Source organism: Pleurodeles waltl, chromosome 11, assembly GCF_031143425.1.
Source record: "Pleurodeles waltl isolate 20211129_DDA chromosome 11, aPleWal1.hap1.20221129, whole genome shotgun sequence".
Lineage (NCBI taxonomy): Eukaryota > Metazoa > Chordata > Amphibia > Caudata > Salamandridae > Pleurodeles > Pleurodeles waltl.
Genome location: NC_090450.1, coordinates 1,009,383,496 through 1,009,409,530, shown reverse-complemented (window position 1 = coordinate 1,009,409,530; position 26,035 = coordinate 1,009,383,496). Strand labels below are relative to the sequence as shown.

The window sequence follows — 26,035 nt, the reverse complement described above, 5'->3', positions numbered from 1 at the left end:
AAACACACGGTTCCCAGCAATGCAGTCTAGCGTGGGGAGGCAAGGACTTACCTCCACCAAACTTGGACTGAAGAGTCACTGGACTGTGCGAGTCACTTGGACAGAGTTGCTGGATTCAAGGGACCTCGCTCGTCGTGCTGAGAGGAGACCCAGGGGACCAGTGAAGCAGTTCTTTGGTGCCTGCGGTTGCAGAGGGAAGATTCCGTCGACCCACGGGACATTTCTTCGGAGCTTCTAGTGCAGAGAGGAGGCAGACTACCCCCACAGCATGCACCACCAGGAAAAAAGTCGAGAAGGCGGCAGGATCAGCGTTACAAGGTCGCAGTAGTCGTCTTTGCTACTTTGTTGCAGTTTTGCAGGCTTCCAGCGCAGTCAGCAGTCGATTCCGTGGCAGAAGGTGAAGAGAGATATGCAGAGGAACTCTGATGAGCTCTTGCATTCGTTATCTGAGGAATTCCCCAAAGCAGAGACCCTAAATAGCCAGAAAAGAGGGTTTGGCTACTTAGGAGAGAGGATAGGCTAGCAACACCTGAAGGAGCCTATCAGAAGGAGTCTCTGATGTCACCTGCTGGCCCTGGCCACTCAGAGCAGTCCAGTGTGCCAGCAGCACCTCTGTTTCCAAGATGGCAGAGGTCTGGAGCACACTGGAGGAGCTCTGGGCACCTCCCAAGGGAGGTGCAGGTCAGGGGAGTGGTCACTCCCCTTTCCTTTGTCCAGTTTCGCGCCAGAGCAGGGCTGAGGGGTCCCTGAACTGGTGTAGACTGGCTTATGCAGAAATGGGCACCATCTGTGCCCATGAAAGCATTTCCAGAGGCTGGGGGAGGCTACTCCTCCCCTGCCTGAACACCTTTTTCCAAAGGGAGAGGTTGTAACACCCTCTCTCTGCGGAAGTCCTTTGTTCTGCCTTCCTGGGCCAAGCCTGGCTGGACCCCAGGAGGGCAGAAACCTGTCTGAGGGGTTGGCAGCAGCAGCAGCTGCAGTGAAACCCATGAAAATGCAGTTTGGCAGTGCCCGGGTCTGTGCTAGAGACCCGTGGGATCATGGGATTGTGCCAACAATGCCAGGATGGCATAGAGGGGGCAATTCCATGATCATAGACATGTTACATGGCCATATTCGGAGTTACCATTGTGAAGCTACACATAGGTAGTGACCTATATGTAGTGCACGCGTGTAATGGTGTCCTCGCACTCACAAAGTCCGGGGAATTTGCCCTGAACAATGTGGGGGCACCTTGGCTTGTGCCAGGGTGCCCACACACTAAGTAACTTAGCACCCAATCTTTACCAGGTAAAGGTTAGACATATAGGTGACTTATAAGTTACTTAAGTGCAGTGGTAAATGGCTGTGAAATAACGTGGACGTTATTTCACTCAGGCTGCAGTGGCAGGCCTGTGTAAGAATTGTCAGAGCTCCCTATGGGTGGCAAAAGAAATGCTGCAGCCCATAGGGATCTCCTGGAACCCCAATACCCTGGGTACCTCAGTACCATATACTAGGGAATTATAAGGGTGTTCCAGTATGCCAATGCAAATTGGTGAAATTGGTCACTAGCCTGTTAGTGACAATTTGTAAGAAATGATAGAGCATAACCACTGAGGTTCTGATTAGCAGAGCCTCAGTGAGACAGTTAGTCATAACACAGGTAACACATACAGGGCACACTTATGAGCACTGGGGCCCTGGCTGGCAGGGTCCCAGTGACACATACAACTAAAACAACATATATACAGTGAAATGTGGGGGTAACATGCCAGGCAAGATGGTACTTTCCTACAATGCGCAAGAGATGCCTCAATGCCCAGAGTGCCTCTGCTGGAAGACCATGCGCAAGAGATGCCTCAATGCCCTGAGTGCCTCTGCTGGAGGACCATGCTCGAGAGATGCCACAATGCCCTGAGTGCCTCCTCTGGAGGACCATGCAAAAGAGATGCCACAATGCCCTGAGTACCTCTGCTGGAGGACCATGATCAAGAGATGCCACCATGCCCTGAGTGCCTCCGCTGGAGGACCATGCACAAGAGATGCGTCAATGCCCAGAGTGCCTCTGCTGGAGGACCAGGCACAAGAGATGCCTCAATGCCCTGAGTGCCTCCGCTGGATGACCATGCTTGAGAGATGCCTCAATGCCCTGAGTTCCTCTGCTGGAGGACCATGCACAAGAGATACCTCAATGCCCTGAGTGCCTCCGCTGGAGGTCCACGCACGAGAGACGCCTCATTGCCCTGAGTGCCTCCGCTGGAGGACCACGCACAAGAGACGCCTCAGTGCCCTGAGTGCCTCCGCTGGAGGACCATGCACGAGAGATGCCCACACAACAGCTCAATGCCCTGAGTGGCTCAGAGTGCCACTGCCTCGTAATTTGCCGTACAGCAGAGATGCTCTGCCCCCGTGGGCTCACCACAGTTCACTACTAAGGCACCCCTCTTCTGTATTCCTGTTGCACGGCCCCTGGGGCTCCGAGGATCTCTAGTTATTCTTGGCTGGACAGGATGTTACTTCCACACATAAGGAAATTATTTCCTTGTAAGAAGGCCAGTTTTACTATAAATATAGATGGATCCAATTAAAAATAACTTTTGTGCGGCTATGGACCAAGTGCCGAGGATCTGCGCAGCCAGGTGCGCACTACGGGCTGGAGACATCCTGCGCAAAAACACCACAGCAGGTAAGATTCATGGTCTTGTTCGCACCTGTGTAAAGGAGGAAACCAGCACATCACTTGGAAACCACATCTTCAGAGTGTAGAAAATAAACATTCGTCTCTGCTCGCAGGCACCGCCACAGACAATGGCTTCCAGGGTTTACTTTCTGACGCTTGGAAACCGCTCTGTACTGCAAGGGGACACGTGCAATTATTGGTGACATACACCGAGATGCACCTGATCAGGCAAACATCCGTCAGGCGAGAAGCCCTTTCCTGATCGGGGATGAAATGTATGCAGGAGCGGGGCATGCTGGGATATTCAACTAGCATTCTGGGGCAGGGGTGATTTAGGAATGAGCTCAAAGGGAGTTCAGAGGAAACTCGGGGAGCAGATCTCAGCTCCTCGACAAGGACCTTTGATATAATGAAGAATCCACAATCGTTGCTCCAGTGTCAGACTTTATTTCACATCTCCACTGCTTCAATGGTCCTATTCTTCAGACAGCTCCCCTTGACAGCTCCTCTAGATTCTGAGCGCTCTATTCTGCCCTCCTGTACCCAACACTCCGGACATGCCAAGTTATAGACAGGGGAGCAGGATCTACCATTCCTAATCAAGTGTAATCTAATTCTGCTTACTTATATACTATTACAGCTATATTTCTTTTATTACTTATCCTCTATGAAAGTATTACCTATGAACTATCGTACGTTTTGATGAACTATATTACAACAACCTTCTATACTTCACGTATTCCCATCAAGTGCTCCTTATTCAAACAATCTTACTCAATATAACAATAACACAAAAATGCAACCCTTTCGAGGGGGCTTTGTAAGTAGGAAACTGGAAACTCGCTGTGAGAAGACTGTGGCCCTCATTACAACCCTGGCGGTCGGTGTAAAAGCAGCGGTAATACCACCAACAGGCCGGCGGATTTTTTTTTTTAATTATGACTATGGCGGTTACCGCCATGCAAAACCGCCACTTTTACACATCGACCGCCAGGGTGGTAACGACCGCTGGGCTGGAGACTTCGGTCTTCAGCCTAGCGGCCGTCACTAGACCACCGGCGGTATCAGACCCCGCATACCGCCATGGAATTCATTGGGTTTTGTACCGCCATGAAATCCATGGCGGTAGGCACTATCAGTGCCAGGGAATACGTTCCCTGGCACTGATTGGGGTCTCCCAATCCCCAAAGGTGGTAGGACCCCTGTCCCCCCACAGAAACACCCACACACACCCCACACCCTCTACACACATGCTCACACCACTCATACACATACACGCACACATACATGCACACATGCACAGTCATATATGTCACATTTCCCATACACACAATACACCCCCAGCATGCGTACACGCACTCACACAACCTCTCTACACACTCACATGCACACCCCCATGCACACACAAAACACACAACACCCTACCACCCTCCTCCCCTAACAGACGATCACCTTACCTATTCCGGTGATCCTCCGGGAGGGAATGGGATCAATGGGGGCTTCTCCGCCGCCAGCACCCTGTCACCAGAACACCGCCACGCCGAATAGTGGGACATGATTCAGTGGGCGGTGTTCTGATGACGTGGCGGTGATGGTGGAGCAGCCTCCACTTCCCCGCTGACCGCCAGTATGGCTGCTGGTGGCTCTCCGTCGGAAAAGGGCGGAGGGTTGCCAGCAGTCATGATACGGTTGGCGGAAGACCACCACCACTGGCGGTCTTCGGCCCGGAGTAACCTCGGCGGTCTTCGAAAAAGACCGCCGTGGTCGAAATGAGGGCAAGTATGTGTAACACGACATACATCTCCGTGCATCATTGCGTTTACTTCACACTGCATAAAACGCTTCATCAGAGAACTCGTGTTTGGACTGCTCTCCCGCCTCTTTACATCATCATGTAAACCAAAGAAACTGAATTCATCACAGTGCCAAGGCCTACTCCAAGAGATGTTCTGTCTAATTCAGAAACAAACAAAATTCACGAGGAAGACTGAAAAGGCAAAGCTTTTATAAAGAAGATTTGAAAATCCAAGTTAAACAGGGCGTGTCTTACTGGCGGAAGAGCAGCCTTGGACCAGTACTGAGGTTAAAACACCAATCCAGGTGCACTAGTAAATATTTAAACATTGAAAAAAGTCCCTTAAAGGATATTGGAGAGCAAGGGCTCGCGTTTATTTCTGAGTATCGCCGCCTCTTTGTGAAAGGAGTGTACTGGACACCCCCTCTCTCCACAGGTGTCATTTTGGGGTGCCCAGTATGAACATTTCACGTCACTACACACCATTGCCACTTTGTAAATAGCTGCTGTTGGAAAGGTATTACTCACATAAGCATCAAACTGTGCATGCTCGCCTGCATTACTGACTGTCCAGGCTCATAACTCCAATTGCCAATTGGAGCACCTTGAGCGCAATATACCAATCACTTGTCTAAACTTCAAAGGTGCCACAGATCAGCATTGCCCTCAGTGCTTAATTTGTGGTTGCTGTTTCTGGTGCGAAGTACCGGCACCTACTTTTGAGTGATGGCACTAATTTTTCTGCCTCAAGCATTTGCTGCGAGCAAAAGACACATATGGGAAAGATGGAGGAAAAGAAAAACGAAAAAGAGTCACAAAGGAAGAAAGCAGAAAGCTGCAAGTGTGAGCTGAAGGGGAAGGGACTGGATGTAAATGGATTGAAGAGGCCCGAGATGGCATCAGGATTACTCTACCTCAGTATTCTGTGTTCCCACATTTAATTGCAGCAGCCGTGTGTTTAAGAGGAGTGATTTGGGCACCGGCATATTTTTATTTACAAATTAAACAGCGCCCTTACCCCAATAAACACTGTACCCTAAGGACAACATAGGCTTCTTCTGGTGACCGGAGCGGTGCCCAAGAAGGGTAAACGACACAAAATCTTTTTTGTGGTTGACTGAGAGGCAGCAGAGATGTGGGGTTATTACAGATGCCACAACAAGGCCACATATCTCTGTTGGAAAGGTGTACTTTGAACAGCCAGTAACTGTTTTCAGACATCTTCCAACAACATCTTTGAACCTATCACAGATAAGATGCAATGCCGGTGGCCGAACAGTGGTTTCCCTTCAGGTGGGCTAGACACCTGTATTTTCTTAGTTTAAAAGTGATTTTTGTTCAATTTTCGAAGAACACATCCAGGTAGCAGATATCTATGCTGTAGCGGCAAGAGGCAGTTGCGCAAATAATGCTCAGGGTGATGATGCGTGTGAGGTGAGAGTGCCAGTGGGTTTAAGGAGGTGGGCAGCTCAGAGGCGAGACAAGTCTGCTCAGGCCCAGGAGAGTGGTCAGTTAGGGTTGGCATTGTGAGAACTATCATCCTTTCCAGAAGATTCTTTGGTCAGAGGGACTGAGAGGGCACAGTGGAGAAATAGTGACATGGCAAAGAAGTTGTTTTGCCAAAGGGAGGTTTTAATGCCCAACTGGCATTGGTTTCGGAGTCTGACAGGCCCGCAGGCAGTGCTTAATTTGTATTCCAGGTACTGGCGTACATCAATGAGCGCGTGAACTTCCACCAACCCGCCAGACGCCTGCGCTCCCTGGCCCTGGCACACACCTGCTGCAGTCACCGCAGCCACTGCGGCGGTTCCTTCCCCGACATCGCAGCCAAGACCTGGAACGACTCCCCCCTCCACCTACGTGTGGCACCCTCCCTGGCAGACTTCAGAAAGAGACTCAAGACCGGTGAAACCTCAGTGCCCGGATACCCTCAGGGGTGATAGATCTGCGCTTTAGAAACACCTGATTGATATAATAATAAGTCCTTGGCCCAAAGGGTTGCCCAGTACCAAGGCTGTCTGGTTCTCGTTTCATCTCGTTCTTCTTTCATCACCAAGGCCCCCCCCGCACCCCCGCCCCCCCCCCACCCCAGCCCCTACACCGCACTCAAGGGTTTCTTTCCAACCTCGCATTTTCTCTTCGCCACTCTTCTAAATTTCTTTTTCCCCTTCTTTTCCCCTTTGGTGCTTTTCTCGTTCCTATTCCGGGTCAAAGTCTGTCCTTTAAGTCCTAGCTGCCAGAGGGTGCGAGAGGGCATTCCAGCAGGCCCCTCGCCCAAGAGAGGACTCCCTGCCCACCCCTCCCACCCCCTTCACCATCAAAGCCCGACCCTCCTCTCAGCTGCCCACATGGCCCACGCCCTCCAAAAGCCACCCCAGCCCCCACGAGCTGTCGCGGGCGGAGAGGGGGGGGTGGTACTCCAGGGCCACTGCCTGCATGTTTTGAATGAATAAAATGTCGGGTGCCCTGGAACCCTTTTATTTTTCCACAAGCGCCAGTAAAAGTGAAAATAACAAGCAAGGCGCAGTCAGTGTCTGAAAACAAAACTGTTTTAAAATTACACATTTAAGGAACAGCGGCTTGTCTTTTTAGCAGTGATTAAAACAACTGTGTCTTCGCTCCCTCCGGCTCTCACAACAGCCGGACCCAAATGCAATCCGCGCTGCCATGCTGGGACCACGTGCTGCGAATCAAATAAGTTATTATGGCTGCCAGTTTATCGGCGAAAACACCGCGTTTCATGATCCGAAAGGGCACTCGATAGAGCAGCCATTTGCTGCTGGCATGCGGCAGAAACCTCGGCCAGGACGAGGACTCATTGTGCAAACGCAGCAGGCACAAATTCTCTGTTCACAAGGAAAGAAATTGCCATCAAGGCGTCAGAGAGTCACAGAGCGTAGATTTTTACTCAAAATTCTCTGTTTGCAAGGAAAGAAGTTGCCATCAAGGCTTCAGAGAGTCATGGAGCATAGAATTTTACTCACCGCAGCCGAAACGCGTTCATCGTCGAGTTCTTCGCGATCGACACGACGAAGGTCCAAACATCACCTTGAGTGGCCACCTTGGAGACATAATGCACAACGATGTTGGCGTCTAACCTAATTTCATGCAAGGGTGGGCTACCAGGTGTCTGGTGAAGAACAACACTCCCAATCCTTTGTAAGGGTGGTCCTCCATCGTCCATGTTGCTGCGACCAAAGCGGGGGCCGCCGGCCTTCTTCAGGTCCACCTTGAGGCATTCCCCTTTCTCATCCCCTCGTTCAATGGTGTAATAAAGTTGCACAGGGCTTCCATCCGATTGGTCCATTGATTTCTTGCGACCCGAGACAACTGTTGGGGGCTCAAACCAATCTGGCAGGAGTTCCAGCTCTGCCACGCACATGCCCATGTCTCCTTTTAGCCTGCACCCCCCCTTAACTTCTCGGGTCTCCCTGAAGGCGAATACCCTGAGGCAGGGGAGGCGCTCGGTGGTGGTGTAGTCGTCCCAGTCCCGCCCTACCACATAGAACAGGACCTGGACCTTGGGCCTGCTGGGGTAGATGTCCTCTCGAATGATGTGTGACTTCAGTTTCCAGTTGAAGGTGAACGCGTCGGTCGAGCCAAAGAGGTTGGAGGGAAAGAGCAGCTCCTGAGGCACTGTTTGCTCCACAGTAAAAGGTCCATAGGTGGCGTTGACCACAGGAGGCCTCTTGGCCTTGTATATGAGGAAGAGTTCTACCCTGGATTGCAGGCTTGAGTTCCTCATGATGTCTTGGTTGGCTTCTTTGAGGAAAAAGGCTACGTCGCTGTGAAGAATGTTGTAGTTCACAGGAAGGTAGGTCGGGAGAAGCGAAAACCTCTGCACGCCGTCCAGGATCCCTCGGCTGTGGACCACTGTTGAGGAAGAGAACACAGGAGGGCATTTTAGCAAAACATAACACTTACTTTGGAGACATTAGCCATACATGTGAAATGAACTAACTCAATCTAAAAAGAAAATCAGAACTTCGTGTGAGTCCAACATCTGAAGGAACTTGTTCTTTTTGAGTAAATATGGTTATTGACATTTCTGGGATGGTCACACGGCAAACAAATTGACGCTACTGATTTTTAGAAGTTTAAGAACACCCAGACCTGCAGTTAAAGGGATCTGCCAAAGTTCACTGAAGTGCTCCAGTCTGCATTGTCCCAGATCACATGACTTTCACCATCACAGTGGACACTTTATCAGGTTCAGTTACGCACTAGTCCACCCGTCTCATATCATCCCTTAGTGCCCTGCCACTGCCTAAAGTGCCCCAGCATGTCCTGCACCTACGTCTCATGGCCTCTACTGCCACTCTGGCCAATCAGTTTCTTGCTGCCACCCCTCCTCAAATCCCCACCCCCTAGGAGCTCATTCACCAAGGCAAGGGGTGGACAAACCTAAGGCGCTACCCGGGTTAGCCTTGTTGGATCTGGAAGGGCCTAGGTCCAGAATCACAGCTCCTAACTTAAGAGCAAGGAGAAACCTACAAGTTAATACTTCACCATACAACTGACCCTTCCAACTAGTCGCCCATCCCCACAATCACAGCCAAGACAACAAGAAATACAGTGAAAGCCTCTGCAGAACTCACAGATCCAACCTCATACACATCCCACTAGCCACCAACACCCTCAAACTCCCAGATATACTCTCCATCTCATGCTCATACACTACTGTACTCCATGTCCACACATCTCGGGCCTCTTCACAGATCACTCACTCTTCATCATCACAAAGGTAGCTCCTGCTCTCTCCCTTACAGACTCCTACACAGAGCTGCTCCCACTGGCTGCCACATCAGCATGAAACCATGTAAACAAGACAAGGGGGGCCTTGCAGTCAACCACAGCACCTCTCTTCCTGCCCAGTAGCTGAACTAGTGACACTCAAGTCGTTGCAGCTCCTCACATACCAATCCAACTTTTCAATACGTTTAATTACGTGAAATGCAAATCCGTCATTTACAACTATATTTTAGGCAAAACGTGCCCTTGTGTCAATTTTTGATGTGAGGGCGCATTTCAAGCTAAAAAAAATGTGAAAAATTACCACAAACAAGTCACACACATTCTGTTGTTCCTGTGCTTTCGCTGTCAATTGTCTACAGCAAATGGCGCCTAGTTGCGCAAAGTGGCATGAGGCAAAATTTGGGACATTTCAAGCGAAACTCGAAATTCTCAAAACAAGGGCAGTGTAATTTAAAAAAATTCCCAGGCACACACTTTGCTTAAGGAAGGAATATTACAAAACCTTAGCAACTTTTGCCTCAAAGACAATGTTCATATTAAAATTAAATGTCAAAAACCTCTACCTTACCATGCTCTCTCTGGTATTAATCCAGGGACATTGAATGAAATATTAATTGAATAAGGAAAACTTCTTCGTTCATCTGTTTCAAAGCGCTGCACCACATCCTGGACCTCTCACTTAGCAAATCATCAGAAACTAGTGCATGTTAAAAAAAACTGAGGCATTAACATGACTCAGAATGAGTTTTTATTTTGGAAAACATTTTGGCACCATCAACCAAAAAAGAGACAAAATTAAATGGATCCAACCCATGAGGGTGAATACTGACAAAGATACCCACCAGCGACCTCTTGTGTACAGGAGAAGCACCAAGAGGGGGTGCTGGGGCTATAGGGGAAGCCTGGTCAGAAGAATGACTCTTGAAACGACAAATACAATGGATGAATGAATTATAGCATTCCTTAGGTATGCATTTGCTTAGAGAGATCTCTTGGTGGTGAAGAGGTCTGTGGTAAGCACTGTAGCCGAACTGAGCTTCTGAATTGTGTGAAAACATTATCTGGTATTTCTGTTGCTTTAACGTCAATGTCACCCTACACCTGCATATCACAACATACACTGGTGTATTTTATAATTAAATATTACTGTTATTTTCGTATTACTCCGACGTGTTCTATTAAGTTTCTTGGCTCTATCCGCCTCGAAGGCACTTTATCGAAGGTAGTACATTTGCACATCTGCACCGCACAGTAAGGAGCAGCCTCGCTTTGGACATTGGTAACCAGAAGAGAGATTTTAATAAGTTAGCAAAGACAGCAGCATTTACGGATAATATCAATGTTTCAAGGGCGCCTCACGGTTTCTCTGTGATAAGATCCTGCCATCTGCTCATTAGGTAAGTTTGTTGATAGTAGCAAGTTTTTGTTGCTTTTTTGTATGCTCCATAGAATTGCACTGAGTAAAGATGTATAAAAAAATGATAAATTGTGCTTGCATTTTAGCATTACAAGCTTCAACTGGCCTTCTGGGCAAGAGATTTGGTCTGTTAAAATGACACTTGTCTCGTCATTATTTGCTGTTCCACTCAGTATTTCTGCACTAAACACATGCTAGACCAGTGGTTCCCAACCTGTGGTCCGGGGACCCTTGGGGGTCCGCGTAGTATCCTCAGGGGGTCCGCGACTGCTAAGAAAATTAAAGAACATTAACAGAATAGGTCCCCAGCTTTCACTAATGACTTAGTAGGGGTTCCCCGGACTCCAGTAATGATTCAGTTGGGGTCCCTGGGTTCTAGTAATCATAAAGTGGGGGTCCACAGAAGTCAAAAGGTTGGGAACCACTGTGCTAGACTTCTGGATTCCTGACGTGCAGTAACAATAGGAAGCTGCAGCCGGAAGGTGGAGAGATGAGGACTCACATGTTCTGGTCGAGAGTACCGCCATGGCAGCAATTTCTGCACACAACCTTCAGGGGTGCATTTGCATCCAGAGTTAGTGAATAGAGTTGTATGTAGTCCAAGCAGTGGGGAACCGGACAAGGACCGCGCAGAACCAAGAGCAGTGTGGAACCACTAGACCAGCAGAGGCATCTCCAAGATCAGCGGATCTTTAAATTGTAGTCGTTCTTCGACTCCTTGAAATATATACTGTTTACATTTTTTGTCATTTGCAGAGGGGTAGATAGTCATATACTTTCAACACTATGGCAGATCTCTACACTCTTGAATGAGTCACTCAAATCAACCTGGATTAAACAATTTTTTTTAATGATGATTTTATAACTCAAGTGTTTTGTTTTCTTTTGATGTGGTTCATACTTGAATCCCTTCCTGCACATTATTTACATTTGCAAAGCACTCAATCAAATATTTACTCAACCTCCACCAGTCATGGCATTGCAATCACAACTTTAAGTCAGAAAATGTGTCAAGTATGTAATAGGCCGGTTTGTTTCTTTACCTACTTGTGTTTTGATTTTACATTAGAGGTGGATGGAGCAACAAATTAACAGGGCGAGCCAAGCCAGAGCTGCGACATGAGCCCGTGCACGAGCCGAGCCCTACAAGTGTTTGTTACGTAAATCAAACAACAAACTCATGTAAGATATAGTAAAGACTTCAACATTCTAAAAAGTGTATTTCTTTAACATGTGGATGCGTTGACATTAATGTGTCACATTATAGCACTTCACAGAGAAGTTCTTATCAAAAGTGATACTTTTTAGTCATGAACTTAGAACATTCCTGCGCTTGACCCGCACTGGCGACAATGTCATTAGTGAATTAAGAGGAAAGACAGTTGTCATGTGAACCCATATGACACAAATTCTCATAGATAGAGCAACATTATAGTCTAATAAATCAAACATGCCAGGTTTTGTACAGCATTTATTCTGTAAACTTCGCACTTGTATAGCGCACTACTCACCCGTTAGGGTCTCAAGGCGCTGTAGCATACTGCTGTGGAACCCCTCCTGGCTTTTCCCTGTGAGGAACCCCTCCTGGCTTTTCCCTGTGAGGCGCCCACTGCTGGACAGCCCCAGGGTGAAGCCAGGCATCTAAGCTCTGTGAGAGCCCTTGTGGAGATTAAGCAAGCAATTGCCCCAAGTTACAGAGTGGGACCCATTAATAAGATTAGGCACTGAGGCGAGAATTCTCTGGTCCAAGGGAATTAAGCCCAAGACCCACCAAGGTGGGGAATTGAACCCTGGTCCTGGACCAGATCTCTGCATCAGGGTCTGCCACTCTTACCATTGTGCCACACTTCTCCATACTGAACTCATCTGTCTGAAGGTGCTTTCATAGAGAATAGTGAAAAAAGGATGATCTGTGAAATGAAATCTATGCCTAAGCTCACACAATTTGGTTAACCGGGAAACTACGATTAATCTAGGTTTTCAAGTTTGACTTTGAACAGATCGGCCTCTTACATGGGTATTTACTCGCCACGCCTTTTTACCTCAAATGTTAATGCTTTGTTTCTACCTCCGTGCATGAGTGTAGAGTGAGGGAGTCAGGCAGGAGCCACATGAAAGCTCAGCTTGATTTCAGCCCGATCTTCCGAGACCTTGAGCTGAGCTAGAGCGAGCCTTCAGTCTCAAGCCTGCCTCGAGCTGTCAGTGGTTTGCTCACCTCTACTTTTGACATACAATCAAATTATTTTATCAAAAAAGAAGTGGTTTGAGTGCCTGGCGATGAGGCATGGGTCTACTCTGCAAGTTGTAAGTTGGAACCCAATGGGGTGATTCTCTGTTACATTAATGTTGCAGGCGCCAGTCAGCTCAGTTAAGGAACACCTCATTCGAGGAGAGTTTCAGACACCTCTAGCATTGCATGACTCCTGCCAGGTCATCTGTCTGACTTCTATATTATGCCTTTAAAACATGAAGCAATATACAGAAAGCCTGAATATAAAAAATAGATCCAAATGGAGATATCCTGAACGAACAACCACATGGATTGCCCCACAAAACATATCAAGCGACCTCAACTCAGAGAAGACCAAACTCGGAAGGATACATTATGTTACAGCAGTAACAAGCACATGGCACTTGGCAAGGCTGTGTCTCCTAATCAAGAAAGTCATATCCAGCCCATAAGTTGTGACAGAAACAGGTCTCTCTGGCAAAGACTGCTGTGACTTTCTATGAGTTATTTCACCCAGCATCAAAACCCAGAAAAATTCTTCCAGGAAGCAAGGACTGGAAGAGGATCCAGAGGGGTAGCCTCCATCTTCCTGAAGGTCTGCTGTGCACAGGTCTAAGGGGGTCATTCTGACTCCCGCCGGCCGCGGTAACCGCAGGGCCGGCGGGAGCCGCCAGAATACCGCTGCGCGTTCAGAAGACCGCCGTGGTTATTCTGAGTTTCCCGCTGGGCGGGCGGGCGACCGCCAGAAGGCCGCCGGCCCGCCCAGTGGGAAACCCCCTTCCACGAGGATGCCGGCTCCGAATGGAGCCGGCGGAGTGGAAAGGGTGCGACGGGTGCAGTTGCACCCGTCGCGATTTTCAGTGTCTGCAAAGCAGACATTGAAAATCTTTGTGGGGCCCTGTTAGGGGGCCCCTGCAGTGCCCATGCCATTGGCATGGGCACTGCAGGGGCCCCCAGGGGCCCCACGACACCCCTTACCGCCATCCTGTTCCTGGCGGCCAAAACCGCCAGGAACAGGATGGCGGTAAGGGGGTCGGAATCCCCGTGGAGGATTCCCCATGGCAGCGGGAAACCGGCGGTACACCTCCGGTTTCCCGTTTCTGACCGCCGCTGTACCGCCGCGGTCAGAATGCCCAGGGATGCACCGCCAGCCTGTTGGCGGTGCATCCGCGGTCCCCGGCCCTGGCGGATTTTACCGCCAGGGTCGGAATGACCCCCTAAGTGTTACCTGAAGAGTATCTTTTGAGTGTTTCTTCCAAAGAAGCACGAACACTGCCAATGATTGAGTGATCTGGTTGCAATCTGAAGAAAGCTGATACAACTTATATTTACTCGGAAACTACCAACCCAAAACAGTATAACCAAATCACAGAAAAGGCAATCATGCTGATCTGGCACTTTAACATGTGAGTTAAGTCTGATAAGAGTAAGCAAGCATCTGCAAATTAAGGAGTGGAGCCTGTAAAGAATATGAAAGCATCTAGATATTAAGGGGTGGAGCCTGGTGAGGGTAAGCAAGCATCTAGAAGGCGTGGGGTGGAGCCTGTTAAGGATATGCAAGCATCTAGATATTAAGGGGTGGAGTCTGGTGAGGGAAAGCAAGCATCTAGAAGGTGTGGGGTGGGGCCTGGTAAGGGTAGGCAACCCTCTAGATATTAAGGGGTGGAGCCTGATGAGGGTAAGCAAGCATCTAGAAGGTGTGGGGTGGAGCCTGGTAAGGGTAGGCAACCCTCTGGATGTTAAGGGGTGGAGCCTGGTGAGGGTAAGCAAGCATCTAGAAGGCATGGGGTGGAGCCTGGTAAGGGTAAGTGTGGGGAGCAGAGTTCTTGTTGCAGTAGCACCATCACCCCACACACACTTTTTGCCTGGTTTTAGATACAACTCTGACTGAACACACTGGGGGCCTGCTAATCAGTTCCCCAGTGCCATCATTCCTTCCCTAAAACAAGACACCTGGTCATTTGATCCCCAACGGATCAGGCCCTTCAGCCCCCTGTAAGTCCCTAGTAAATAATACCCCTAGTACCTAGGGCATGGATACTGAAGAGGCCCCTCAGAGCTGAAGAACAACGTGTGCCACACTGAGGGACCCAGTACTAACCTTATGAAGACTGCCATTACAGGCTGCATGACAAGATGCTCCCAAAATTGAAAACACAACATGCCACACAGCCTGTGTGCCATGTCCCCTAAACACTGTATTCAATATACATAAGTCACCTCTCTAGGAGGCCTTACAGCCCTAAGGCAGGGTGCACTATATTACATGTAAAGGCATGCCTGCATGAGCAGATTGAGATCTTTGTTGATTCTCATACATAGTACATGTACAGGGAAGCCCCTTCAAGTGCATGTGCTAGACACTGGTCGTTGTGAGTTTCCCAGCTACATGATGGCTTCTATGGATCCTGAGATGTTTGGCATTAAACATCTCAGAATCACAAGCCCACACTGATTTTGGTGATTTCTTTATTAATAAATGCACACCCCTGGAAACCTACCAGCTACTAGTGTGTTGACTGACTGGTCCTGACCAGTTCATCCACCACAGATATGTTTCTGGACTCCCACAGTGGGAGCCAGTGCTCTTGAGTCCCAGAGACAAAAGGCTGCACTAGGCAGAGGTATTACCTCCTCTCCCAGGCAGGATGGACATTCCAGGGAGGGGGGCTTCAAAGGCCTTGTGGCCTTTGTAATGTGACCCAGATCTCTCCAGATGGCCCTGACCCCACTTTTGGTGGGAGCACAGGTGGGAAAATCAGTTAAATTAGGAGGAGTGCCCACTTCGTGCCAGTCCCACCCCTAGGGTGGACGAGCTGAAGTGGACACTACTTTTCAAGGAATTAGGCCACTAGGGTTAGGGTTATGCCCACTTCCCAGCCGGAGTGGTCATAAGAAGGGTGTAGTCACCCTAAAAGTGAGTAGCCATTTGGCTACGACCTGGCACTCCTGTAATGCCCCTAAATTCAGTATTTAGTTGGCACGCCTGAACCCTAGTATTCAGATTCCTGATGATCTAAGAAGAGATGGATATTACAGAATCACATCAGCAGAGAAGACTTCAGACACCAACTGACTTAGGCTCAGCCCTACTGGCCTGTCTGCAGCTCTCGACAATCCTGCACCAAAAGCCGACCTGTCCTGTGGCCCAGTGGCCTCCAAAGCTTTGGGAGGACTGCCTTTGACAAAAATCACGATCTCCCAAGAGCAGCGGACCTTTTCAAGAAGAGACCAACTTTAAAAGAAAAAAACTCTGCCCTGAGGAACCGCAAAACCGCCTTCAGACCCACCTTTGCACCCGACGCCCACGGCCTGAGTCAAAGTGGACGACTGGTCCTTCAAAGGTTCCCCAGCGATTGGAGTCTGAGCCCACCGTGGCTGACCCATGCCTGGATTCTGCCTCAAAGCCTGCAGTCTAAAACTGAAAATCCCCCCCGGACCACGAACTGCCTGGTAAGCTGTTCCTGTCGCCAAAGGTCACCCCTGCCCCCGGAGTCTTGGGGAGCTGGACCCTCTGTGTCCCTACGTCCCCAGCATCAGAATTTACCTGGGCAGCAGTGGATCTTCTTTGTTCCGCCCCTTGGCCAGAGCCTGCATCCTATTCTCAAAACTGATCTCCCCTTTGCCTTGCATTGGGTGCCCACCGCTATGTTGGCACTCTGCATCCGCCCCCTGCCGCTGAGGGTGTAAGTTTGGTGCTGCCTTGTGGCCCCTCCCCATGTTTACCTCAGCCCCAGGAGGTCAACCCCCTAACACTACTTTACCTACCTGTGAGCAATGCATCTTTGGTTACCCCCACTCTCCATTGGTTAACATTGGGCACCCATTGCTGTGTTGGCACTCTATACCCAGCCGCCCCCATGCTGCTGAGGGTGTAAGTTTGGTGCTGCCTTGTGGCCCACACTTGTGCCTACCTCAAACCCAGGAGATCAACCCCTGACATGGCTTTACTCACTCGTGAGCAGCGCATCTTTGACCACACCCCAATCTCCATTGGTTAACATTGGGCACCCGAACCAAATTTGACCTCTGCACCCGGCCGCACCTGTGCCGCTGGGGGTGAACTCTCAATATTGATTTGACCCTTGGTTGGTGTTCACCTAAAACCCCAAAGGCTGGATTTGTAAGTTCTGTACTTACCTGCAAATCACAATTCTTGTTTTGATTTTTGAAACTAAAAATGATTTATGCTTCTAAATCTACTTACTCAATAACAATGTCCTTGGGTTTGAAACATATATAAAAAGGAATGTTAGTTTTCTAAATTGGTCTAAGATTTCTTCTGTGAGTGTGTCTCATTTCTTGCCTCTGTGAGTGCAACAAATGCTTAGCACTACCCTCTGATAAGTCTAACTGTTCGCCCACACAACTACAAAATAGAGCCTTATTCCTATCTACTTTTGCCTCACCACTGCCAATTAGGGAACCACTGGACTCCCTGCACAGTGTACTCCATAATAGTACACTATATAGAGATCCAGCTTCCTACATTAAACAAGCTTCTAGAAATTAAGAGGTGGAACCTGGTAAGGGTAGGCAACCCTCTATAAATTAAGGAGTGCAGCCTGGTAAGGGTAAGCAAATATCTAGGAACTAAGGGGTGGAGACTGATAAGGGTAAGCAATCATCTAGAAAGTAAGGGGTGGAACCTGGTAAGGGTATGCAAGCCTCTAGAAATTAAGGGGTGGAGCCTGGTAAGGGTAAGCAAGCCTCTAGAAATTAATGGGTGGAGCCTGGTAAGGGCAAGTAAGCATCTAGGAAATAAGGAGTAAAACATGGTATAGGCAAGCAAGCATCTAGAAAGTAAGGGGTGGAGCATTGCAAGGGTAAGCAATCCTATAGAAATTAAGAGGTGGCTACCTGTTAACGGTAAGCATGCATCTAGAAAGTAAGGGGTGGGGCCTGGTAAGGGTAAGCAAACATCTAGAAAGTAAGGGGTGGAGCCTGCTAACGGTAAGCAGGCATCTACGAAGTAAGGGGTTGAGCATGGTCAGGGCAAGCAAGCATCTAGAAAGTAAGGGGCGGAGCCTGGTAAGGGCAAGCAAGCATCTAGGAAGTAAGGGGTGGAGCATGGTAAGGGCAAGTAAGAATCTAGAAAGTAAGGGGTGGAGCATTGCAAGGGTAAGCAATCCTATAGAAATTAAGGGGTGGATACCTGTTAAGGGTAAGTAGGCATCTAGAAAGTAGGGGGTGGAGCCTGGTAAAGGTAAGCAGGCATCTAGAAAGTAAGGGGTGGAACCTGGTAAGGGTAAGCAAGCATCTATAAAGTAAGTAAGTACCCTGGTAAGGGTAAGCAAGCATCTAGGAAGTAAGGGGTGGAGCATGGTAAGGGAAAGCAAGCATCTAGAAAGTAAGGGGTGGAGCATTGCAATGGTAAGCAATCCTACAGAAATGAAGGGGTGGATAACTGTTAAGGGTAAGCAGGCACCTAGAAAGTAAGGGGTGGAACCTGGTAAGGGTAAGCAAGCATCTAGAAAGTAAGGGGTGGAGCCTAGAAAGTAAGGAGTGGAACCTGGTATGGGTAAACAAGCATCTAGAACATAAGGGGTGGAGCCTGGTAAGGGTAAGCAAGTATCTAGGAAGTAAGAGGTGGAGCATGGTGAGGGTAAGCAAGCATGTAGAAATTAAGGGGTGGAGCCTGGTAAGGGCAAGCGAGCATCTAGAAATTAAGGGTTGGAGCATGTCAAGGGCAAGCAAGCATCTAGAAATTAGGGTTGGAGCCTGCTAAGGGCAAGCAAGCATCTAGGAAGCGGTGAAGCATGGTAAGGATATGTAAGCCTCTCAGAATTAGGGAGTGGAATGTGGTAAGGGTAAGCAAGCATCTAGAAATTAAGGGGTGGAGCCTAGTAAGGGCAAGCAAGCATCTAGAAATTAAGCCCTTGTTAAGGTTAAAGACATATGGGGACACCACTGTCCCAGAAGGACAGACACAGGTTCCAGCTTATCTTGGCCTTCAACCAGATTTTATTGGTGACCCACCTGGGAAAGTGATGAAGACAGCTCTACGCCCCAAGTCATTACCTGCTTTGGGTTACCGGAGTCTATACCGCGGTCCCCAGGAATCTCGGTTACAGCAGATCTTGTACCAGGGACGATAAACTAATGAGCACATGAGAGTTCACTCTGTGACATCTGAATGCTGAAGGTAATGGGCTATTCCACCTTGTTTGGGGAAGATTACAAGGAATAATTAGGAGAAATCACCCCAGATGACATACGATTCATCCTCGCTTTTGGTAATTTTTTGTACTACAGATGTAATTTGATTGCTATTAAGAGGTTATGTTTATTTTGCAATGAAGAAAATATTTGCATTTTTTTCTTTTTTTACAAATACTGTGCACAAACAAATATTAGAGAAGTAATATAGTTGGTGAAACAGCAAGAAGTATGCATTCCCTATGCCAGAGAAAAATAATTTACACAGACAGAAAAAGCATCCTGTACATCTTGCAAAGGGCATGTTACAGGCGCTCATCCTAGGCTGACATCTCTAAACATCCCTCTAAGTAGGGCTCGATTAAACGTTTCTACTCAACGTGTTGGTACTGCGACAACCAAAGAAAGAAACATCTGAATTGAAGATGTCCTGTATAGTTTCATTCTATTTGTATTTAAATGCATGAATTGAAAGTGAAAGCAAGTCATTCCCAGCACAGAGAGCACCTCATTATGGGAAGTGATGTGTTTTCTTTATAATTTAGCATATGTATTTTTTTCGCACACAGGAATCTAATGTGTGTGTTGGTGGCAGACAGCCTAAGTGGGAGAACGCAGCCCCGCGCCGCGTCCTCTTCTGAGACATAAATTGAACATCAAATAAAGAAAAGAAAATAAATACTGGAATAAATGCTGTGCATCAGAGTCGTCGGAGAGGCGCTCTGACCTGCAGATGTTAAAACAATCATTACTCTGGAGGTCAGAGCGGAGCTGACAGGCTGGGGGTCCTCGGGGTGTGCCAGGGCGTCTGTGCAGTCAGAGGTGGCCGGCCTTTGAGGGCACGGGGTGCATCCAGACTGACTGGCGCTGCTGAGAGGCCAGTAGGGCTGGGAAGGGACTAAGTCAGTCGTAGTCACATCTCCGAGACTGGCTCGCCTAGGTTTTTGCAGCCCACTCCGCAAGATAATGCCAATTATCCTTCGCCTGGCACAGATGCTGCGTCTCCAAGCATCCGGGCGTTGGCAGTAGTCAATAGCCAGAGTCTAATCATTTTAAAGTGGCCAGAAGTTCATGGTCCAGAGTCACACATCGCTTTCAGATAATCGTTGCTGACAACTAGGGCTCGATGTGTACTGGAAATGTTCTGTATGACATGGGACTGACCCTACTCCCCCCACCTCCCCTTCCACCCACTTCACCGGCCTGTGGGAGGGGCTCTTTTGTTGCTAATTTAATGAATCTTCCCAGAAGCTGGAAGGTCTCTGGCCTCCATTAGTGAAGAAGCACCAAGGGGCATGTTTACTTAAGTGGTGCCGCACACAGCAACTGACCATGCAGCCCTGCGCCACGGGGCAAGGGCACACATGCAACCCTGCGCCACGGTGCAGGAGCACACATGCAGCCCTGCGCCACGGGGCAAGGGCACACATGCAGCCCTACGTCACGGGGCAGGAGCACACATGCAGCCCTGCGCCACGGGGCAAGGGCACACATGCAGCCCTGTGCCACGGGGCAAGGGCACACATGCAGCCCTGCGCCACGGGGCAAGGGCACACATGCAGCCCTGCGCCACGGGGCAGGAGCACACATGCAGCCCTGCACCACGGGGCAAGGGCACACATGCAGCCCTGCGCCACGGGGCAAGGGCACACATGCAGCCCTGTGCCACGGGGCAAGGACACACATGCAGCCCTGCGCCACGGGGCAGGAGCACACATGCAGCCCTGCGCCACGGGGCAGGAGCACACATGCAGCTCTGCGTCACAGGGCAAGGGCACACATGCAGCCCTGCGCCACGGGGCAGGAGCACACATGCAGCCCTGCGCCACGGGGCAGGAGAACACATGCAGCCCTGCGCCACGGGGCAAGGGCACACATGCAGCCCTGCGCCACGGGCAAGGGCAAACATGCAGCCCTGCGCCACGGGGCAGGAGAACACATGCAGCCCTGCACCACGGGGCAAGGGCAAACATGCAGCCCTGCGCCACGGGGCAGGAGAACACATGCAGCCCTGCGCCACAGGGCAAGGGCAAACATGCAGCGTACTTATGAAATACGGTGCATTCCTGTCCTTTTCCCCTGCGCGTGCACCCTTTTGACTGCCTAGCGCCAACGCAGGCACTCTTGCCCCACGGTGCAAGGGTGCCTGCCTTGCATGCAGGATTCTTTTTGTGCAGGAAAAGTCACCTTCCTGCATAAAAACGATCCATGGGGGCATTTTCCTCTTTCTGTGTGTGCTGCAGAATTCAGCATCCATAGAAAGATAAAAAAACAAGAAGAAATGGTGATACTTCTCCTCACTGCGTCTCCTCTGGGGAGGCGTAAGGTTTTGGCGTAGTCCCAGGTTTACATGTCCCTGTAAATATGGGTATCTGTCAAAACCCACGGGTGTTGCGTCGGACCACCCACGGTAATGCCCGTGGAACAGCTCCCTGACGCAGAGTAAGGCAAGGCAGCAACTAGAACGGGGCTCTCCGATCTTGGTCCTAAGGGTAGAATCAGTGCCAATTCTTCAGTCTAACCAGAGTACACATAGTTTTTATTTAAATTCATTAGATGAAAATGTATATACTTTCTGGACCAATTTTGGAGACCCCTCCTCCAGATGACTAAGGCCCTCATTATGGGTTGAGCAGTCCGAGGACTGCCAAACCCACAGTGATGGTGGGAACGCAGCATGCCAGGCGGTCCCACAGCCACATTACGACCCTGTCAGTCCCACTACCAGGGGACCACTGCCTCTACTAGGAACGTGGTTCCTGATGGGATAACGGGGGTTGGAGTCCTGGTCAGCCACGGCGGCACTGAGTTCAGTGCCACCGTGCTGATCACGAGCCCAGTTTCCCCAGCCTTTTCATGGCGAGGTCCCCACCATGAAAAGGCTGGCAAAAAGCCATTCCTGGGGGCCACAAGGGGACCCGTCACTGCCCGAGCCCATGGCATGGGCACCAATGGGCCCCCTGCCAGCACCCTCAGACTGTTCATTGTCTGCAGACAGAGCTCCCCCCTCTACTCCTGCCACATTGGGGCCCCAGGGTCCAACAGCACTCCCCACTCTCCCCTTCACAGGGCCCTGGGATGGGTTCTGGGGCTTCTCTGAGTGGCTTCACGGGGAGGCGCAACAGTGCCCCCCGACTTCCACTTCCGCATGGGTGCCTCGGGATGGGACCTGGGGCCCCGCTGGCCTTTCCACGGGGAGCGTGACTGTGCTCCCCAGCTTTGTCTTTGCCCACAAGCCTCTTCCTCAGCCAGCGGCCATCTTTACGAGGAGGGCGACGGCTCACCCTAACCATCCTTCTTGGTGGGTCCCTGGGATGGGATCCGGGGCCCCCTTCCTGGATTTTCACAGTGAGCGCGATGGCGCTCCACAACTTTATTTCGTCTGCAGGGCGTCCCTGGATGGGGTTTGGGGCCCCTTCACCATGGCGGCAAGGAGGGGGGCATGACGGTGCCCCCCACCCTTGTCTCCATGAACAGGCCAGGCTGCAGGATGGGGTCCGGTACCCCCTCTTGTGCCACGGAGGGGTGCAACAGCACTCCCCCAGCTCCTTTTCCTCTTGGGGGCAGCCCCCGGGCCCTGGCCAACCCCAGGGGCATCGACCGGAGTAGCGACGGAGCCCCACGTGCTTCACTGCTCTCTAAGGAATTGGTCGAAGGTCACAGACCTCCTTGGGATACCTCAGGCCCCCAAGGGCTGATTTTGATGCTCTTGGTGTTGTTTCACTCCTGATGACAAGCCCTTGCCACCAGGATTTCGTTAGGCCTCCTGGCCTAGAAGGGTCTCAGATTGTAGGGAGCCAGTCTCACTGAGACCCTGCGCCAGCCTTTCCTCTGGATGCCCTCCTTTTCTGCTGGGCAGCGCTCTCTCCTTGCGCCAGCCCAGCCTTTTCCCCAACTAGTCCTCGGGGGTAAGAGGGCCAGCTTAACTGGCCCTGGTTTGCACCTTGCTGAGCCTGGAGTCCTTCCCGGGGGTGACTGTCCCGGGGGCAGTCAGGGGTTCTTCCTTCCAGTTGCCCATGACTCCTGCCTGCAGTCCCAGTGTCCAGCACTGAAGCACAGACAAGAGAGAGAGCCCTCCCCTGTGCAGGACCTTTTAAGTGGGGGCGGAAGTGTCCTGCAGGCCTGCACCTCCGGCCTATCCAGATGTCACACACCACTTCATTGCCCCTGTCCCCTCCTCCCTGCACAGCCTTCTGGGATAGCTCAAAATGGTGTCGTCCAGGAGCTAGGGCCACATTTGCTCTGAAACTCAGCCCCTCCTCCCCGACATTCCTTCCAGGGCCTCTCCGCCCATTTCCTGGCAGGGGCTGACAGCTGGCTGACTGATGCAAGGCCTTGCTCAGGCAGCTGGATAGAGCAGTAATTGACCCTAATCCGGAGCTGAGTCAGAGGAAGATGACATTCCTGGATGACCCATAAGTTGTACAACTATTCTTTTATAACCTATGCCTCATTCTTTATATACAGGTTGCACTGTACATTGGTGACACTCTGGTCTCTGTGGGCCCTAGGGGACCTGAGTTATGCCCTATTTACAGTCAATGGAGTGTCCCTACAGTGAAAAGACATTAAGCACACTGACGACATTTCCTGGAGTGTCCCTACAGTGAAAAGACATTAAGGACACTGTGGGGGTCATTCTGACCCTGGCGGCTGGTGACCGCCAGGGTCACCGACCACGGGAGCACCGCCAACAGGCTGGCATTCTGACCGCAGCGGTTCAGCCGCGGTCAGAAAGGGTAAACCGGCGGTCTCCCGCCGGTTTACCGCTGCCCCATTGAATCCTCCATGGCGGCGGAGCGCGCTCCGCCTCCATGGGGATTCAGACACCCCCTACCGCCATCCTGTTCATGGCGGGAAACCCGCCATGAACAGGATGGCGGTAGGGGGTGCCGCGGGGCCCCTGGGGGCCCCTGCAGTGCCCATGCCAACGGCATGGGCACTGCAGGGGCCCCCGTAAGAGGGCCCCACAAAGTATTTCAGTGTCTGCTTTGCAGACACTGAAATACGCGACGGGTGCAACTGCACCCGTTGCACCCCTGCAACTACGCCGGCTCAATTCTGAGCCGGCGTCCTCGTTGCAGGGGCATTTCCGCTGGGCCGGCGGGCGCTCTTTTGGAGAGCGCCCGCCGGCCCAGCGGAAATGTTTGAATGGCCGCCGCGGTCTTTTGACCGCGGTGCGGTCATTTGTCGGCGGTACCTTGGCGGACGGCCTCCGCCGTCCGCCAAGGTCTGAATGACCCCCTGTGTCCCTACAGTGAAAAGACAGTAAGCACCCAACTATCCCTCACATGTGTTCACCCATCTCATGCGGCCTACCCCAAGCCACCACTCAGTCTGCACAGTTCCTTCTGCGCCAGGCTACCCAAGGGCAGGTCTTGGGCTGCGCACGCCAGGACTCCTCCCCGCGCAGCCCTAACATGGGTGCACACGCATGTGCACACATGATCACGTGTAACCAGCCAGGGGCCTCCTACTCTTGCTGCGCCATAGCAGCCTTTCCTTAGCATGGCAGTATCAGCGGTAAACATGCGCAGGTCATTTTACCGCGAGTTTACTGTGGGTGAGTCCCCGACCAGGAGGCTCCCTCACAGTAAAAGGTCAAAAACCATGTGGTCAGAAAGCAAACAAGCATTTTCAATGCAACGGGTTTTGCATTTGTTAGAGATATTAGCATTGTAAAGAAAAAAGAAACGCAGCGCGATCACACTATGTAAAATGCAGCGCCATCGCGCTGCGTGGAAAATAAACAGATAAAGTAGCCAGGACACCATGCTGAAAACATCGAGCCTCGTATGTTTTTAGTAGTTTACTGGTGCTGTGTAGGCGGGCTAAACACTGGAAAAAGCATGACGTATGCACGCCTTTCACAAATGGAAGCAAGCGGATATTAAAAGGCAAGCCCACGAACCAATGAAAGTGACTGACGTGACATGGGCGTGGTTGGAAGCCCAAAGAGAGATTACAGAATGGATGGAGCGCTCTGCGCTCGCCCATAAAAATCAAGGCGGACCAGATGGTCAAAACCGTCCTCTCAACCATCTTAACAAAAAAAAAACCTCAAATATGTTAAATCACAATGGTCTTGTGTCAAAAATAATAAAAAGATGAAACGCTAAGGTACTTTGTAAATGAGGTCTGAAGGGGACCTGTAAGGTTGGAACAGACCCCTCTCTGGATTTGTGGAAAACAAATGATTTGGATATATTAATACCCCCCATGGCAGATCCATCCTGGATGTAATGAGAGAGATGACCTTGGGGGTCTTGTAACAAAAGGCAGGATCAAGGAACATACAAAGCAATTGAAAGAGCAATCTGCCCCAGGCCAGGGTGTGATCCCAATGCCATTTTAGAATCGGGTGATAATTAAAAGGAAAAGTTCTTCTCATTATGCCTACTGACTGTCTGCGGTTGAATGCCTCTGCCAACACAAACCTTCAGTCCCTTTCTACAAAGAGGAAGTTCGACCTGCCTCATTTCGACTTCCTCCACCTTCTAACATGATAGGTAAGGTTGTTGCTGGTGGTAGATTACAGGGATGGGCAGATCCACTGGGACGTATTCCCATGGTTCGTGCTGTTTTCTGCAGGCGTAATTCAATAGCTGACCATCCTCACACTGTCCAGCCACTGAGTGAGAAATGTACTCATTTTTAGCACTGTGGAACGTAGCCTCGCAAATGCCTTTAATAAGAGCTCAAGAGTGATATTAGGGCAACAATTACAGCCATTCAGTTTACCTATGGATGCTCTGAGAGCTACCAGGATGCTGATGTCTGACTAGAAAGCAGTAACAGGATCCAGCATCACAGCTCTCTTACTTGAGTGATGTGTCCCTCTGGCATCAGTCCCGCTCACTCTTCTCTACTGAAGTCGGGTATTCTATAGGCAGGCCATCCATATGCGCAGGTGACTCGGCTTTCATTGATCTCACTCCCGAGGCTCTTCAGGGCCGGGCAGAGTCACCAGAGCTACTCAAAAGTTAACCTTGCTGTGAACACTTTGCAAACTAAAGT

At 50.4% G+C, this 26,035-nt stretch overlaps 1 protein-coding gene across 1 annotated transcript in view; it reads right to left on the bottom strand.

Moving 5' to 3' along the window:
• LOC138266501 (transmembrane protein 132D-like) overlaps positions 1–26,035 on the bottom strand; it is a 1,755,118-nt gene that overhangs the window by 1,333,098 nt on the left and 395,985 nt on the right. The window contains exon 2 of the mRNA XM_069215367.1: positions 7,442–8,330. Coding sequence (XP_069071468.1) covers positions 7,442–8,330 — 889 coding nt within the window. The remainder of the gene's footprint in view (positions 1–7,441; positions 8,331–26,035) is intronic.